Source organism: Cottoperca gobio, unplaced genomic scaffold, assembly GCF_900634415.1.
Source record: "Cottoperca gobio unplaced genomic scaffold, fCotGob3.1 fCotGob3_92arrow_ctg1, whole genome shotgun sequence".
NCBI lineage: Eukaryota > Metazoa > Chordata > Actinopteri > Perciformes > Bovichtidae > Cottoperca > Cottoperca gobio.
In genome coordinates, this window is record NW_021167075.1 from 80,001 (window position 1) to 100,098 (window position 20,098).

Consider the following 20,098-nt stretch of genomic DNA (forward strand, 5'->3'; position numbering starts at 1 on the left):
CTGCAGGCGGCTGATGGTCGTCTTGGTGTAAACTGGGTGACGTGAATACATAATTCAGAGAGCAGCTGAGCTCAGTTTGTCTCTGCAGAAGAAAGCAGGTCAGATCAAACAGCTGTTTGCGACCCGAGTGTATTCTTTTACATTTCAGAACACTTTAATGTCATAACGCCGGTCGCCTGTATTCTGATGATGATAAATACAACTTGAATATTCTTTGAGATTAAAATGGTAAATTAAAGAGAAACAAATTATAAAATTACAAGAAAAGACTAAAGTGAATATTCTGAGATTAATCTCAGAGTATAACTAAATGTAATCTCGGGAGATTATTGTTATTATTATTGTTATTATTATTATTGTTATTATTATTATTGTTGTTATTATTATTATTAGCTCTACTTTATCTTTACTGGGATAAAAAAGTGATTCAATATTTTGTTCCCATTTCATGTTTTCGGCCTCGCAATGTATTTTAAATTCACATCGATTGAGCCAATATATAAATATTCGAACAACAGAATCATTTTCTAAATCTGAAGGGTAAATATTTAAAGAAAGTTATGACTTTTTAAATTTCTGCAAACATGTTTTTCTTCCAGGAAACAAGACGATGGAGGGCGTGGTGACCGGCGTGAACACAGGTACTGACCGGTTCACGAGCTCCTACATTAAGAACCTGCAGAGAATATAACTCCAGGACGAGCAGGAGAAATCATGTCGGCTGGTTTATGTCGGTCATGTCGATGTGAGAGGAAAACTATCGACATCGCAGTGAAAACAATTAAAATACATTTTGTGATTTAAAACATGTTGTTTATAGATTTGCAAACAAAACGTTGGATTTGCATGAATACATTTTAAATCACTCATTTATTTTACTTGGTGATGATCTCGTGGTTCAGCTTCCAAACAACACAGAAGGTTGTGAGTTCAACAGCAGAGCTGCACCATCCAGCCCCTGAGCACCTTATCATTATACACACACACACACACACACACACACACACTCCAGGTCTGTCCCTGTAGTGAGTTCACTCTGAGTCTGATAAGAGCGTCTGCTGTAAAGTCTTTTAATGTAATGTATGAAAGACGTTTACAGTTATTCTACAGTTAATGTAGTTTACATTTTAGTTTTAATGTAGGTTTTATTTTTGTATTGATCATTTCTATGTCACTACATTGTTTTAATTAAAGTTAGTCGTTGGGACGAACACTGATGATTCTACTGATATCACAAATTATTACATAAAATGAATCTGAATTGTTTCTTTGACGTTCGCACACAAAGTAATAAAATGAACTGTTTTTAATTAATAATACAATAATCTTTTTTCCAGTCGCCCAGAAGTCGAACGAACAAGCTAACGTTGTAGCCGACACGGCGGTCGTCGGTGCCAACGAGGTCGCGCAGGCGGCGGTGGACGGGGTGGAGAACGCGGCCGTGGCGAGCGGCTTCATCAGCACGGTGAGTGATGTGGGCTTTTATTTCTGTAAATTAATATCATTTCTTGTGTAATTATATATTTATTGTAGTTTACTTTTTAGTTAGTTTTCTCTTTAATCTTTGTTTTAATTTGAATTTGTTTAAATGTTTAAATGTTCTAGGATTGAAAATATAAAATATAACTAAAGATAAATAAAGGAGTAGATGTGGGGTTTTATTTTGGTAAATAAAAATGATCTACTAATATGTTATTATAGGTTTGAATATTATTATTATTATTATTATTATTATTATTATTATAGTTGACTTTCATTTTCTTTTAAATTTTGTTTTAATTTAAGGGGAAAAAAAGATTATTTCAATCTATTAATATATAATATATGTTATTTTATATCTAAATATATATTTAATTCTAATTCACATTTCTTTTATTCGTCTTTTTAAATATATATAATTTGACTTTTAAGTATTTCAACCAAAGCAAACGGTTTACATTTGTAAAAGTTTGTTAAATTAAAAGAGACTAATTTAAAGTTTTGTAAACCGAAGATTAGTTAAATCTTTATAAGTAAAGTTTAAATCTTAAGAGACAAACAACCTGTGTGATATTCTATATTTACAGCAGTTATTATACTTTTAATATCTTTTATTAGTTTTCTATTTAACTGATTTGTTTAATTTGAAATGTAACGTCAACATACAACGCTTTGCAAATTAAGCTTATTTTGAAGTGTTTTTAAGTATATTATATATATATATATATATATATATATATATATATATATATATATATACATACATATATGTATATATACAGGTTCAGAACATTATTCTGGTTTTTAAGAGACAGCAGTTGCAGTTATACGTAATACAAACATTAAGGTAAAGTAATTAATGTATTCATTTACTCTCAAAACAAGTTCATTCTCATTAATTCAATAATCATTTAATTAATTAATTCTCATTTAAAAATAAAAAACTCCAAAGACGAGATAAATGTTTCACAGGTAAAAAAACAATAAAACTTTGAGGCATAAAGACATAATAAATCATAATATATGATCTTACATTAATTAATATTAATATTCTGTGTTGTGTTGATAACTTTAATTTTTTGTCTTCACAAACCTCTGCTGATTGGCTGAGAACAGGAGGAGGCGGGACCAGAGGCTGAGGAGGTGCCTGATTGGTCGGGAGGGGTGTGACTGCATGGCATGACGCTCGCTGCCTGATTAACTTTCTAACTTTGAAAATGCTTTTCAGGACTCGCAGCTTCATAAATTAAATGATGAACTTATTACAGTGAAGCTGTAAGAAGCGACTCTTCTGTTTCTTTCATCTCAGAGAATATACTTTTATTTCTTGGAAATATACTTAAATTATATTCTGAATAATTATTATTATTAATTTTTTACCTACAACGGCCCAAATAGGACGCATAGTGTGTTGTTAAAATAAAGCAACAACAACCTTTAGACTGTGTGTGTGTGTGTGTGTGTGTGTGGATATTTTCCGAGTACTTTTCTTTGTATATTTTGACTTTGACATTATTTTGTGAAGTTATATTTTTCATCTATTCTACTAATTTGTATTATTTCTATTTGCTCATGTAGATTACCGGAAGACTTGACCAGCTGCGTTTTCTTGAAATGTTTTTGTTTTTGTGGATGTAAAAATGTTTCCTGTTGCAGCATTCAGTGCAAACATTAACTTTAACACTCACTAACACGCTCGTTTTCTCTTTCAGCTTCATCTTCTGTCACCTGAAATATTTCAGATCGGCTCTCCTGCTGTCGTATTATTTTACAGACACAAAGCAAACTGTGAAAATATGTAAAATATTGTTAAATGTTTCAAGAGACCAAATAGAAAAGTCATTTTGTATAAACAGGATAGTAAAATGTGTTAAATCTTCAGTTTATAATCCACCATTTAAAATATTAAGACACAAATATTATTTTATTATCTTTTTAATTTTTACTTTTTAAAGATTTAGCTTATATTTCATATATATTTTTAATGCAGTTTCAGTTTTGATAGTGTTATTTTGTATTTAAATAGTGGGTATTGTATTTAAACAATTTCAATTAGTTTTCTATTTAATTTTAATTTTATTGTAAGTAAACCATTTAAATATATATTTAAATAGTGTTTATTATTAATATAAGTTTATATTTATTATTGTACTTTACATCTTATATTAGTTTTCGCTTCAATCTTCTAAAATATTCATTTTAATTTATTTAGCTCATTTTAATTTATCTTAGTTTTAAGGCATTTTCTTTCATTAATAATAATAATAATAATAAAATGACTAATTAAAGGGGAAGTGTTTTTATTTTGACAGGTTCAGAACATTTTTCTGTGTTTTTGATATTATTATTATTATTATTATTATTATTATTATTATAAAGTTAAACAGTTCTTTCTTTAAATGTATTTATGTACATTCAATTTCCACTTTGTTCATAAAACATTGCATTTGCCCTTTAATTTAAATTTGTATGTTTTTCTAAATGACAAAATAAAATGTTTAACATGTAAATAAAAAGTATGTTTTCAAGAAGAAACATTAAAATAGGAAAGACAACAGGCCCGCAGCACAAATATATGAAAAGAATAAAAGTGTCGTCCACAGGACATTAAAATGTGTACGTTGTTCTGGGAGACGTTTAGTTTTGTGTTTGAGAGAATTTGATTGGTTTGTTGGCAGTGAGGTGACTTCTGCTCCGTGTGTCCCGCAGGCCGACCTCCCAAAGACAGAAGCAGGAGAACAGACCGACCCGGCAGCGCACTAGGTGAGAAAACTAAAGAGACAACATTTAATTTCACTTCATCTAGTTTTTAACAACGACATCCGTCTCAGAAACACGCAGAGACCGTTCAGTAAAAATGAGTATTGGGAAAGGTAAACAAGGTAACGTTATCATGATGTGTTCAAATGTAATCTTGTAAAAAACAAACAACAACTCCATGTACTCCAACATCCACTCCTTCATTACTTCAGACTTCTGTCAGGAAGTTAAACATCTGGATTTATTCAAGTTTCAAAAACTACATTTTACAAGATTACATTTGAACACATCATGATAACGTTCGAATTTACCTTTAACCAGTACTCATTTTTACTGAAAAGAGCCTGAACGCATCACAATGCAACTCGATGCAACCTCCGTTACCGGCTGCTAACAGCTAACGTTAGCTAGCTCGGCCAAGAACCAAGATGGCGATGGCCAAAATACCAAACTTGAGGCTTCAAAGCCAATTTGATACCACGATGAAAACAAACACTAACTCCATGAAATCAACTTCCTTCTTCACTTCAGACTCAGGAAGTGAAACATCCGATCTAACATCTGGATTCATTCAAGTTTCTCACCAACAACTACGTTTTACAAGATTACATTGAACACATCATGATAATGTTATAATTTACCTTCAACCAGTACTCATTTTTACTGGATAGATCCTGAACGCACCATAATGTAGCTATGGAGCCTCTGCTAGCAGCTAACGTTAGCTAGCTCTCCTGCAGATAGTTGTTCCCTATGTAACATTATCAGGTCAAATGTCTTCTATCGTCTCCGGGGCGGCGTTAGTCTCGAGCCCTGGCGCCGCTAACGGGCACGTGAGGAAAAGCACCGTCACGTTTTCATAATTTTGACATCGACTTGGTACCGAAGTCTCGCCTCTAGTTTTAGCCTCGTGTCTCGGGTGGTTTTCCACACATTGGGGGTAAAATGCTAAATATCAAACATTTAAATGTAATAACCTTCATTTTGTTTCCTCTCTCAGGATCTCGTCCTGCAGTCACTTCCTGTCGAAGAGAAGAACTTTACATTTCAGCCGTCGCTCAGAATATTCTCTACTTTAACCTCATTAACCGATAGAAACCCGCGTTTTTAACAATCTGACTGCACGTGGCTTTACTGACACATAACATACTAGAAACCACATTAATTCATGTTTCTCATCTCAACTGAGCTCATTTCTTCTTTTACAAAACAACAGAAGTGAAATAAAATTGAGTTTGAAATCCACCTTTGTTTCTTCTTCACTGTCACATTAAAATACAAGAATAAACTCGTCAACACACAAAAGAAACGTTGCGATGAATGAGCGTTCTGCGGTTCTGGAGGAATGCCGAGAAAATATATGTTTCTGAGATTGCCGTGGTAAATCTATGAGAGAAAACTAGTATTTACGATACTTGTACGATGAAGGATATTGCTGTAATGGACTGCAGTAAAGAATACCAGAAAGGCAGAATTAGATATTTACAGGCTAATAAGAAATGATGCAGAAATTCAGATTAAAAACTAATTTACTTGAAACGTTCTTGTATCGCAGGTAGAACGTCGGTAATATTCAGAGAAGAAACTCACAATTTACGAGATTTAAATCGTAAATTTATGAGAAAAAACTTGAATATTCTTTGAGATTATGAAATTATAAATCTGCGTGAAAAGAATTAGGAAACTCTTTGAGATTAAAGTCACAAATTTAGGCGAAACCCCCCCGTGGTATTTCTTAGATTAAAGTCGTACAGGGATGGTGGTGGTCTAGTGGTACGCCTTCCAAATAAAACACTAGAAGGTTGTGAGTTCAATACCAGGCTGCCACCATTGTACCCCTGAGCAAGGCACTTAACCCTGAGCTGCTCCAGGAGACTGTCCCTGTACTGAGTTCACTGTGAGTCTCTGGATAAGAGCGTCTGCTCAATGCCCTGTAATGTAAAATCTGATGTTCTCTGAAACACAAATACAATAATAGAAGAAATACAATTAAAGTTTGTCAATATACAAAAAACAAACTTGAATATTCACTGAGATTATAAAGTCATACATCTGCGATTAAAAAAGGAATCTGAAGGTAACGTCTGCTCTGCTGTCGTCGCATCGTCTTTGAGCAGAAAGGAAAGTCTGAAAAATGTCCAGAAATTATTAGTAAAATATGTGAAAGATATTATTAAAAAACATTAACATAAAAAGTCCAGAATATATGAAATGTATCCGTGAAACATGAGAAATAACTGCCTCAGTTTTCTCTGTTGGTGCATTAATCAGCCAGCAGGTGGCGCACTGGACTAAACAATGATTTCAGTGATGAGTATTCACATCCTTTACTGCAGTAAAAGTACTAATACTATATATATATGTGGACCCTCTTGTCCACAGTCAGGGATAATTATGACGGAGAGGAGGGGTAGTGTCACACACACGCTTTATTCTCACAAAGGTACGGGTTATACACAGGCACAGCTGACACAGGTGGCTCTCCTGTCGGTCGGTCGCTCTGCTGCTCTTCGGCTGTCCTGCGTCGTGGCTGCATAAGCGTCTCCGTCTCCTCTGGAACCCAGCCTACTGCAAGAGAACAGAACCAGGCCATCACCATGCATTTATTATGTGACTGATTACCTGATTCCGTTCAGCTGTCTGGCCTCCAGCTGGGACACTCCTGTCTCTCCACAGCAGCCGGCGCCTTAACCACACCCCACTGCCACACACCCCCACTGCCCGACTCAGGCCGGGAGCCCGCCGGCCGCAAGCTAACTCCCCCCCCTCCGCCGAGCGGGAGAGGAAATCAGCCACAACCATCCGGTTACCCGGCCTGTGGATCACCTTGAAGTTGAACGGTTGCAACGCCAGATACCAACGGGTGATCCGGGCGTTGGCATCCTTCATGCGGTGGAGCCACTGGAGCGGGGCATGGTCCGACCAGAGAGTGAAAGAGCGCCCCAGGAGGTAATAACGCAGGGCGTCGACCGCCCACCGTATGGCGAGGCATTCTTTCTCCACCGTACTGTAGTTCACCTCCCGCTGAGCCAGCTTCCGGCTAATGTACAGTACGGGGCGGTCGACCCCCTCCACAGAACGGCTCCCACTCCGCTGTTCGAGGCGTCGGTCTGCAAAACAAAAGGGAGAGCAAAGTTAGGAGAGAACAGTAGTGGCTCCCCACAGAGGGCTTTCTTTACCCTCTCAAACGCCCGCTGGCACGGCTCCGTCCACTGGACCGGATCTGAAGCACCCTTTCGGGTCAGGTCGGTCAAGGGGCAGGTCAGCTCCGCGAACCCCGGAATGAACCGACGATAGTAGCCGGCCAGCCCCATAAACCTCCTGACCTCTTTTTTCGTCTTAGGTGCAGAGCAGGCGGAAATGGCGGCAATCTTTTCCAGCTGAGGCCGCACCTGCCCGCCACCCAAGTGGTACCCCAGATACCGTACCTCCCTCCGCCCAACCACACACTTCTTCGGGTTGGCTGTGAGCCCCGCGCTCCTCAGGGACTCGAGCACTGCCCCCACCTGCTGCATATGCTGCTCCCACGTCTCGCTGTGTATGATCACGTCGTCTAAGTAGGCAGCAGCATACGCCGAGTGAGGACGCAGAACCCGGTCCATGAGCCGCTGAAAGGTGGCGGGGGCCCCAAACAACCCGAAAGGAAGAGTCACAAATTGGTATAAGCCATACGGAGTGGAGAATGCCGTTTTTTCCCTGGACTCTGGAGACAGGGGAATCTGCCAGTAACCCTTGGTCAAATCCAGTGTCGTATAAAAGCGAGCCGTGCCCAACCGGTCCAGGAGTTCGTCGACCCGGGGCATTGGGTACGCGTCGAATTTGGACACCTCATTAACCCTGCGATAGTCCACACAGAACCGAATTGACCCGTCGGACTTGTGGACCAGCACAACGGGACAACACCAAGCACTGCTGGACTCTTCTATTACTCCCATCTCCAGCATGGCCTGAAGCTCCGCCTGAACAATTTTCCTCTTGTGTTCAGGCAGCCGATAGGGCCGTGACCGTACCGTCACGCCCGGGGGCGTCTCTATGTGGTGGTGTGCGAGGGTGGTGAGCCCGGGCAGGGGGGAGAACACATCGGCAAAAAGCCCTTGCAACGTGGCAACGTCCGCTCTCTGACCCGGTGAAAGCTGGCTGTCACAAAAAAACGGGGCTGATTTTACCGTTTTTAATACCTCCGGCCCCAGCTCATCTTTCTCCATCACCGTAGTAGCCAGAGAGACAGAGGCCACCTCTCTCCACTCTTTTAAGAGATTGAGGTGGTAAATTTGCGTCGCCCCCCCCCTGTCCGACCGCACCACCTCGTAATCGACGTCCCCCACCTGCCGGGTGACCACAAAGGGCCCTTGCCACTTGGCGAGTAATTTGGAGCTAGAGGTAGGGAGCAATACAAGTACTTTATCTCCCGGTGAAAATTGCCTCAGTCTCGACCCTCTGTTATACAGCCGCTGCTGACGTTCCTGGGCCTGGAGTAAATTCTCACGTGATAACTGTCCCAGTGAATGGAGTTTCGCTCTCAGGTCCAGGACGTACTGAACTTCATTCTTACTTGTGCTAGGACCCTCCTCCCAGTTTTCTTTAACCAGGTCCAAAACACCCCGTGGCTTCCTGCCAAACAACAGCTCAAAGGGAGAAAATCCCGTGGAGGCCTGGGGAACCTCCCGCACTGCGAACAACAGAGGGTCTAACCATTTATCCCAATTGCGACTATCTTCGTGAACGAACTTACGAACCATATTCTTCAGCGTTTTGTTAAACCGCTCCACCAGCCCGTCTGTCTGCGGGTGGTACACACTAGTCCTAATGGAGCGGACGCCGAGTAGCCCGTACAGCTCGCGTAAAGTGCGTGACATAAAGGACGTGCCCTGGTCAGTCAAGATCTCTTTCGGGATCCCAACTCGGGAGATGACCTGGAACAGTGCCTGCGCCACACTCTTTGCCGAGATGTTACGCAGCGGCACTGCTTCCGGATATCGCGTTGCGTAATCCACTAGGACCAACACAAAGCGATATCCCCGTGCGCTCCGGTCTAATGGCCCGATGAGGTCAATACCAATTCTGTCGAACGGCACCTCAATTAATGGCAATGGGCGCAACGGCGCTCTTGGAGTGGCCGGCGGGTTAACCAGCTGACATTCACGGCAGGACGCACACCACCGCTTCACGTCCGCGCGAATGCCAGGCCAATAGAATCGGGCCATGATCCGGTTGAGTGACTTGTCGTACCCGAGATGACCGGACATGGGGTTATGATGCTTTTCGGAACCAACAACTGGGTATTTAACTCTCCTGTCTGTGTGTCACGGCTCACACGGTACAGTCTGTCCCTAATCACCGAGAAGTGGGGGTGTGTCAGTGCGACGTTCGTGTGTAGTGGGGAACCATCCACACACACTACTTTCTCGAACGCGTGACGGAGGGTCTCATCTCGAGACTGCTCGAGGGGAAAGTCCTCCACCGGACGTAACGGTGGAAGCTCATCACAAGCCTCCTCCGGCCCTGCACTCCCCTCCCCGGCGTTCGCCACCTCCGTCTCCCCACTGAACACCGCACACAACTCACATTTCCCTACCGCCCGTGAACGCACCCCCCCAGTCTTCCCCGCTATCTTGTCAAACCCCGGCCAATTCGTTCCCAGTATCAGGGGGTGCGTGAGGCGAGTACTAACTCCAGCCTTAACTCTATGCTTTTTCCCCTTAAATGAAATTACCAGGGTCACCACCGGGTACTCGTGAATATCCCCATGCACACACCTCACCTTCACCCACGACGCCTCCAGCAATGCCCCGGGCCGAACCAAGCGCTGGTGGACCATGGTCTGCGTACATCCCGAGTCCCACAGAGCCTGGTGAATACCCCCCTGTATACATACCGGTACACGGTACATCCCTTCCGGATCGGGGGAGGAGTCTGGCGGTGCCACAATCCGGACCAGCTGCCCCACCTCCATGACTGGACAGTCCCGCCGGGTGTGGCCGAGCTTGCCGCACCGCCAGCACCCCAGCCCTGACATTTGAGGAGCCCTCTGCGGTGCCGGGCGACCAGACGCATAGGCTGGGTCCTGTGGAGGGGAAAACAAAGGAAACTGGTTAGGGAGCGACTGGGGTCCAGCTGTCTCAGGGGTGTAGGCAGGACCCCCGGAGGATGGCGTAGTGCCAGGTCCAGCGGCCCCCACGGCGGGCCGGAACCTCCTCGGGGCTGGAACGGGCCGGAGCTGTGGAGGAGAGATGGCCCGGGCTTCGGCCCCCAGGCTCCGCCGGGGCAGGGAGAGGTGGTCCTCCGCGAGTCTGACGGCGGCTTCAAGGCTGACCGGACGGTGGCACTGGACCCAGTTCGCCAAGGAGAGGGGGAGTCCGGCGATGAACTGCTCAAGGGCCACCTGCCCGACGATGTCCTCCACGGAGTTGACTCCCGGCTGGAGCCAGCGCCTAGCCGAGTCGAGGAGCTGCTGGGCGAAGGCGAAGGGTCGGCCAGCGTCCTCGAAGGGCAGGCTCCGGAGCCGGCGGCGATGTCCCTCTGGTGTGCTGCCCAACCGGTCCAGGATCGCCCTCCGGAGCTGGTGGTATTCGTATCTGGAGGCCGCAGGCAGGGTATGGGCGGCCCGCTGGGCTTCCCCGGACAGCAGGGGGAGCAGACGTATCCCCCACTCAGTCTGCGGCCACCCGCACGCCTCTGCCGTGCCCGCGAAGATGTCCAGGAAGGCCTCGGGGTCGTCCTCCGCCGTCATCTTCTGCACGCCGACCCGCGGGAGCTGGGCTGGCCCGCCTCCCGACTCAACCTCCGAGGCAGCCGATGACCGGAGCATTCCCTGCAGGAGGTCTCGGTCCGCCTTCTGGAACGCCGCCAGGTCTACGAGCGTCTGGCTCTGCTGTTGCTGGAGGGCCGCTGTGCCCTCGTGCATGGCCGCCAGACGCTGGAGGATCAGCCCTAGCGGGCTCTGCGCAGCTACCTCCTCTGTCATGTCCCTGTTCAGGCGCCAGTTGTGGACCCTCTTGTCCACAGTCAGGGATAATTATGACGGAGAGGAGGCGTAGTGTCACACACACGCTTTATTCTTACAAAGGTACGGGTTATACACAGGCACAGCTGACACAGGTCGCTCTCCTGTCGGTCGGTCGCTCTGCTGCTCTTCGGCTGTCCTGCGTCGTGGCTGCATAAGCGTCTCCGTCGAGTCTCGAACCCAGCCTACTGCAAGAGAACAGAACCAGGCCATCACCATGCATTTATTATGTGACTGATTACCTGATTCCGTTCAGCTGTCTGGCCTCCAGCTGGGACACTCCTGTCTCTCCACAGCAGCCGGCGCCCTAACCACATCCCACTGCCACAATATATATATATATATATATATGAAAGTACTGCGTTGATAATGTTCCTTCAGTTAAAGAAAGTAAACTTGTTAACACTTACATATATTATTATATTATTATTACTTATTATTATTTTACTGTCACCCTGTTCTCCATTACCTTTTAAATATAATTATCAATATGAAACAAATACATTATATTTATATTATTTATATAAATTTGAAGTATCATTAAAAAAAAACATATCAATTAGGGAATTTGAAGATAATAAAAATAATGACCCAGCAAACGACGGAAAAACTTTACGAGAATAAAGTCGTAATTTACGAGAATCTTTAGTTCTAATATTCTCTGAGATTAAAGTGGTAAATGTTTAAGAACCCTGAACCTCGAACATATAGTGTGGTTTGTGAAGGAATTTTGACAGAATTTATGACCTAATTAAATATAATTTCAGAGAATTATCAAGTTTTTAATCGTAAATTTGTGATTTTCTTTCTTTTTCTTTTACAACTTTAATCTTCAGATTTTTTACTCTAGTATTTCCCCGATGCTGGCTCCGTAATGTATTTATTTCTACCTACAATGGCGCTAATATATCTTATTATACTATGTTTGGTTTTCTTTGATAACTTTTAGCTTTATTGTCTTAAGCTAACCAAGTAGCTTTATTGTCTTAAGTTAACCAAGTAGCTTTATTGTCTTAAGCTAACCAAGTAGCTTTATTGTCTTAAGTTAACCAAGTAGCTTTATTGTCTTAAGTTAACCAAGTAGCTTTATTGTCTTAAGTTAACCAAGTAGCTTTATTGTCTTAAGTTAACCAAGTAGCTTTATTGTCTTAAACTAACCAAGTAGTTTTATTGCCTTAAGTTAACCAAGTAGTTTTATTGTCTTAAGCTAACCAAGTAGTTTTATTGTCTTAAGCTAACCAAGTAGTTTTATTGTCTTAAGTTAACCAAGTAGTTTTATTGTCTTAAGCTAACCAAGTAGCTTTATTGTCTTAAGTTAACCAAGTAGTTTTATTGTCTTAAGTTAACCAAGTAGTTTTATTGTCTAAAGCTAACCAAGTAGTTTTATTGTCTTAAGCTAACCAAGTAGTTTTATTGTCTTAAGTTAACCAAGTAGTTTTATTGTCTAAAGCTAACCAAGTAGTTTTATTGTCTTAAGCTAACCAAGTAGCTTTATTGTCTTAAGTTAACCAAGTAGCTTTATTGTCTTAAACTAACCAAGTAGTTTTATTGTCTTAAGTTAACCAAGTAGTTTTATTGTCTTAAGTTAACCAAGTAGCTTTATTGTCTTAAGTTGACCAAGTAGCGTTATTGTCTTAAGTTAACCAATTAGTTTTATTGTCTTAAGTTAACCAAGTAGTTTTATTGTCTTAAACTAACCAAGTAGTTTTATTGTCTTAAGTTAACCAAGTAGTTTTATTGTCTTAAGTTAACCAAGTAGTTTTATTGTCTTAAGTTAACCAAGTAGCTTTATTGTCTTAAGTTAACCAAGTAATTTTATTGTCTTAAGTTAACCAAGTAGTTTTATTGTCTTAAGTTAACCAAGTAGTTTTATTGTCTTAAGTTAACCAAGTAGTTTTATTGTCTTAAACTAACCAAGTAGTTTTATTGTCTTAAGTTAACCAAGTAGTTTTATTGTCTTAAGTTAACCAAGTAGTTTTATTGTCTTAAGTTAACCAAGTAGCTTTATTGTCTTAAGTTAACCAAGTAGTTTTATTGTCTTAAGTTAACCAAGTAGTTTTATTGTCTTAAGTTAACCAAGTAGTTTTATTGTCTTAAGCTAACCAAGTAGTTTTATTGTCTTAAGTTAACCAAGTAGTTTTATTGTCTTAAACTAACCAAGTAGTTTTATTGTCTTAAGTTAACCAAGTAGTTTTATTGTCTTAAGTTAACCAAGTAGCTTTATTGTCTTAAGTTAACCAAGTAGTTTTATTGTCTTAAGTTAACCAAGTAGTTTTATTGTCTTAAGCTAACCAAGTAGCTTTATTGTCTTAAGCTAACCAAGTAGTTTTATTGTCTTAAGCTAACCAAGTAGTTTTATTGTCTTAAGTTAACCAAGTAGTTTTATTGTCTTAAATTAACCAAGTAGTTTTATTGTCTTAAGCTAACCAAGTAGCTTTATTGTCTTAAGCTAACCAAGTAGTTTTATTGTCTTAAGCTAACCAAGTAGCTTTATTGTCTTAAGCTAACCAAGTAGTTTTATTGTCTTAAGCTAACCAAGTAGTTTTATTGTCTTAAGCTAACCAAGTAGCTTTATTGTCTTAAGCTAACCAAGTAGTTTTATTGTCTTAAGCTAACCAAGTAGTTTTATTGTCTTAAGCTAACCAAGTAGCTTTATTGTCTTAAGCTAACCAAGTAGTTTTATTGTCTTAAGCTAACCAAGTAGTTTTATTGTCTTAAGCTAACCACTGCCTATGAAGACGTGTTGTTTTGACGTATAACAGAGTCCGTGTAGGAGGCCAGTTTTCGTGTCCTGTGAGAAACCGAAAGTTAACGTTCATTTTTATTTTTTATTTAACAAACAAACTCAATAAAAGCCAAACCAGATGTTTTTCTACACATCTCCAAGTAGTTTAGTGGCGTTTAGTTTCAACACAACATTAACCACATGTATTAAATCGGACGGCACAATTTCTGGAGAGAATCATTTCCCTCGAAACGTTATTGAGCTGTATGAGAACAAACCTTTTAGGAGACACGGTTTCCTTCAACACGTGTTCCACTCAAAGATTTTATGAACATAAGCTAAGCTAACATGGACGAGAAAACCTCAACAAACTCCATCTGCTAAAGAAGATCATGTGACTCAAAGCTCCAGAATACTCAGAGGAAAAACTCAGAATTTCCAAGATTACAGTAAAACATTAATTTTTGGATTATCGTACATTTAGGATAACCCTAAAAACATTGCTTCACTTTGTACATTTGTAATCTCACATAATTACTTTCTCACTAACGTACCACCTCGATCTCAGTTGTTTTCTCACAAACTACTTTATTTATTATTTTGTGCTGTTTCCCAAATCAAGAATACTGTATGTCATCTGTAAATACTTTGACTGATTTACATTTGGTAGGTAAGTATTTGCATTTAACAACCTGAAACTATGTGCCGTGTCGGCCCGGAGAGAAGAACAGGGTGTTCCCTGTCAAACACACAATACAGCTGCCCCGGAGCAACACCTGTACTGTGCTGAATGAGCAGCCATTCAGCTGACACCAGATCCGTTGACACCTGTTGACACCATCAACAGGAACAACATGAAAACTAGGCGGCGGTCTGACAACAGAGTTCACATGACGCCATCTTTGTTTACGCAGCACGATTCAAAACAACAGCTTCACAACAACTCAAATAAAAGCTGATGCCTACCATACACGAGAAGACTTTGAGAAACTCCCTCTCACGTCTAAAGACGACGGATACGAGCTTTTATAAAGTCACAGACTCTAAGATTTAGAAAAGACAGGGTCACTAAAAGTCTAGATTCCTTTTTGCTTTCGTGCTTCTGGTGGAAATAAACAAATAAAATAGTTGAGAAACAAGTCTTTGACTCATTGTGAAGAGAGTAGACAGGAATGGCTGCAACCCTCGACATCCCCAGTCAGTATGCTATAGCTAGCTAGCTAACCACTGTCCCTAATGGGGCTACAGGTGCATTCTAGTTGTTGGAAGTCAGAATTTCCGAGTTCCCAGTTGGAAGTTTTAACTGGTACGGAGAAGAAGTTGAATTTCCGACTCAGAAAGTCGGAGACCTCAACACCCAACATGGCTTCTCCGCACATCAACAGTGTGGAAGTCGTAGTAATATACTATTTATTAGCACTTTGTGTCTCTTTAAATCAGTCATACACACAGTACTGTCCAGCTTCTATCAGTGACATGCAGTTACAGCCTACAGCGTTTGTATGCGCAGAAATGATTGCGTAATGCGTTGTTATCATGGTTGTAGTCATCTGGCATTGCTAACAATGGCTAACAAAGCTAACGGTTATCCAAATTGTTACTGGAACGCGCTCAAACCCCTCCGTGTTAGGGTTAGCCCCTGAATTAACTAACCCTAAGGCCCTAGGGCTCAACAATAAGGATTGCTTCATTGTCCGGGGAAAGTAAAATGCCACGTCAGGCAAGTAATAAAATATAATCTAACCACAGATGCCCCAATTGATCGGCCGCAGATTGTTATCGGCCAATTTTCAGTCCAAATATGCGATCAGGAGATCGGCATTAATGCTTTTTAGTCACTGATCATTGATAAAGTTACATTGTGAACAACAAATCGGTGTTGAAATCTGGTTAATGTCAGCTGTTAGCTGTTAGCTGTTAGCTGTTAGCGGTGGGCAGAACTGTCCTGCTTGGTTAAATGAAGGAGCTAACAGCTAAAGCTAACAGAGATTCCATTGAATAACATTATGATGTGTTCAAGCTCTACCACGTCAAGTGTTCTTTTTGATGACACATGAATTAATCATCGTATTTAATCTAACTCTTTGTCAAAGGGAGTGAGCCATGATGCCTTTTTTAAATTATTTTGAAGGGAAGTACCAACACACACACAGGAACCTTTGTCTCTTTCTGGTTGGTGCATCTCTTGAGAGGCACTTTGTACGTGACGTCGGGGCAACACCTTCAGTAATCCCTCCATGCACACACACCTAACTTTATGGTGATGATGTGATTAAAGTTGCCGACACTTTCATGTGAGACCTGTGGGACCGGTCGGTCTTTCAGACGCACTTGATTCCTCAGCGGGGCGAGGCTCACCCGCATCTATAAGAGGAAACGTCCTCTGTCCAGCAACACACCAGCAGACATGGAATTCATTCAAGGAGATGGTCGCTGAAAAAGCCAGTGAAACATTAGTTGAAAAAGGCGGTGAAACATTAGCTGAAAAAGCCATTGAAACATTATTTGAAAAAGCCGGTGAAAAAGCCGGTGAGTATCCTTTGGAAAATATCTCTGAGATTAAATTGAGTTTTATTAGAATCAGAAATATTTTATTGATCGTTACAGTTGCTCCATTTTAGTATAACATTAAAATGTAATTATTAAAGAATATATTGAACTGTCTCTAACCGACAGGTTTCATAAAGCTTTGTTTATGAAACGGGCTTTAACCAAGATTTACAAGGTCAATAAAGAGTTTGACAAAGACGACCAGGAATGTGTAGCAAAGGGAGTAAACCAGTTGAAGGGCCACAGGGGCCCATTGTGGATCTCATGCTTTCAAAATATGGCCCTGATAGTTTAAAACATTTACAAGAATGGTGATGAAAGTGGTTTTCCAACATGAGGGTCGTTAAGTACGGAACAGATACGGAAACTAGGCAGAATACACCAATGTTATTTTATATTATTTTAATTCTGCTATTTGTATAATGGTACTTCAGACTCATTTACATCTACACTGTGATTATTGTCCTGTAAATGCTCTTATTCTAATCTTCTACTAATTGTTATGTTTTTGCTGTGAAGCACTTTGGGCTGAAATACTTGTATGAAAGGTGCTCTACAAATAAAGCTTATTATTATTATTATTATTATTATTATCATTATAATAATGTTCAGATTTATTTTCTAAATATTGGGACTTTTCTCATAATATTCTGACTTTCTTCTCTCAATATACGCTAATTTAATTCAGCAAAATTCACATTTGAATTGTGTCGGTTGACCTCATTTTATTATTAGAATCTTGTATTTACTTTAGTTTGTGCTGAATATTTAGTGAAAGAAGATAAAATACAACAAAAACACGTCAAACTGTTTGATTAGCATTAGCATTCGTTAGCAACGAAATACAGGAGACAATTTGTGTTTTAATACATTTAATTTATAACAACAACTGTTTCATTGGAAGAATGACAGAAAGTAGAGGTCGTCTCCAAGTGACGATAGAGATTCGTCTTATTTCAGAACCCCGTTTATGTTTTCACACCTCGTCTACCAGACGTCCTCAGTACAGACAATACATTTTCATCAAGTACCAAGAAACATGTGAAGTTCATATTCAAACCAAACGTAGTTTTAAGGATGTGACAGGTAACAACAATGTAAAACCAAGACAAACAAAGTATGATTATGCTTCGATGGAGGTCTGCAGGGCGGCCATTAAAAGAATTTTTTAAGGGCTCCCATCACGCCCAGCCCTGAGAAAGTGACAGAAAGAGATTAAAAAATACACAATAAAAAAAACTAAATGGATCCAGGAAGATAACTGCTGTAGCTGGCGAGCTAACCGCTAATGCTAGTCAGCTGTTCAATAACAACAAACAAAAGTTATTAAGAGGGAAAATAACAGTCAGTTCGTAAACTCGTTAGCTTAGCTTGGTCGCTAACGGAACAATACGACTGGCGCCGACGGCAAAACAATGTTCCAACATGGCGGCTAACACTGAACTCCAGAGAGCTGCTGCACAACCCTGTACATGAAATATTAACAATTGACATTTCTACACGTTACAATTAAATGATTGAAATCAACAAAAAACATTTTTACTATGTAAACTTAATTGTTGATATCAATAAAAAGAATTGCAGCGAATCAAAATGACACTAACGGACATGTCGACATGTTGTAGCTGAAATACAGATAAAATAAAGAATTAACAATTCGAAATGAAACCTAGAAATCGTTAATTAGAATAGCTGATCGTTGATCTGATGCTACAGCTGCTGATTAAATGTTGGAAGGACTCGCCATAATCGTCTAAGCGAAGATAAGTGCTAACGATGGTCGCTAAGCTAACGTGACATCTTGTGAGCGGTAAACCAGAGCTGGTGATTGTTGGAGCAGTGGGAAGTTTATTTTGTGTGTTCTTTACAATAATCACGTGCAAACTATGAGTTGAAAGGAGCTATTTGTGTCTGCAGAGCGTTAAGCTTCCTCCATGTTTGAGACTCACCTTCATCATCTTTTTTGTCTTCTTTGCCGAGTTTGAAGACGTCTTCCAAATTGAAGCCTTCTTTGTCCTCCTCCTTCCCCTCCTCCTTCCCCTCCTCCTTATCTCCTCCAATGTTCTTCACAATGTTCACTGCAGGACAAACAGATGATAAGTTCCTCAGTATGGAGGAGAGCCATGAATACAGAAGAAATCTGGGAAATCCAGAAATATAAAGCGGAATAAATAAAGTAAATAAAAAAATTAAGAGAAAAATTAAGAAAATATAAAGAGTAATTATTAAAAGAGTAAATACAATTAATTAATTTCAAATATAAAAATGAATAAATAAAGTAAATAAAAAGATTAAGAGAAAATTTTAATTGTCAATTTTTAAGAGGAATAAATAAGTAAATATAATTAATTTCAAATATAAAAAGGAATAAATACATAAGTAAATTAAACAAAAAGGAATATAGAGAGGAATAAATAAAGCAAATAAAATAAATAAAGAGAAAAATAAAGAGAAATATAAAGAGGACTAAATAAAAAGAATAAATTAAATAAGTAAATTAAACAAAAGAGAATATAGAGAGGAATAATAAAAGAATATATCATTTAAAAAAATATAAATATAAAGAGTAATTATTGAAAGAATAAATAAGAAAATGAAAAGCATGGAAATAAAATGAGATATTAATAAAAGAATATATAAGGTAAAACATTTTTTGGGGAAATATTAAAACGAATAAATAAAAGAATAAATATAAATGCAGAAATATTAAGAAAGAAAACAGTAAATAAAAAATGCAGAAATATAAAGACAAAGAAAAAAATGAATATTTTGAGAAAACAAATTGATTAAGTGAGTTTTTCTTTTTTATCTCAAGAAGAAAATAAAAATATTACAAGAACAAAGTCTAAATATATTAAGAACAGAAGATGGAATATTTTGAGAAAATAGTTTGAATAAACTATTATGACTGAAGAAGAATTAAATGTGACGATTTTCAGGCTGCAGCTCTTTATATTCGTTATAAATCATCTATACAGTGGATGTTTTTAAATAAAAATAAATAAAAGTATTTCAAGGAAGTTCATTAATTTATGAATATATATATTAAATATAAACGTATAAACTGTGTCCAGGTTGTCTCTCTTAATATTTAAAATAATTACAACACAATATTTGAGAGTAAATTCACCAGGAGATTAAAATAAATGCAGAGAACATCCTGGTCCCTCCGGCTGTCGGGAAAATGGAAATGTCATATATTTGTTTACGTGTCGTGTGCAAATGTCAGATCACAATCTTAAAAACTGAGAATTACTCCACGAATAATGAACAAACTTCACTCAGATTATCAACATTGGATATGCAAATAATTCTAAAAAGATTCTTTATAATCCACATACCGTCACTTTGTTTAATGTGATTCTTACACGAAACTCAACACATCAAATATATAATTAACATTTTAGACACCTCACCTATTATTTATTTCTATTTAAAAACATGAAAAGCTTCTGCCTGTTAAAGAGCAACTTCTTTAATATTATTATTAGTACTATTACAGTATTGTATATGTTGTAGCATTTTTTACATATTGTTATATATTATTTTTCTATGTTTATATATATGTGTATAACTTATTT

General features: G+C 39.4%; 1 protein-coding gene across 1 annotated transcript in view; it reads left to right on the forward strand.

Moving 5' to 3' along the window:
- The window catches only part of LOC115006296 (alpha-synuclein-like), an 8,752-nt gene extending 3,268 nt beyond the window's left edge, over positions 1-5,484 (forward strand). The window contains exons 2-5 of the mRNA XM_029428438.1: positions 600-641; positions 1,338-1,465; positions 4,189-4,242; positions 5,240-5,484. Coding sequence (XP_029284298.1) covers positions 600-641; positions 1,338-1,465; positions 4,189-4,242 — 224 coding nt within the window. The 3' untranslated portion in view covers positions 5,240-5,484. The remainder of the gene's footprint in view (positions 1-599; positions 642-1,337; positions 1,466-4,188; positions 4,243-5,239) is intronic.
- Positions 5,485-20,098: the final 14,614 nt, after the last annotated feature.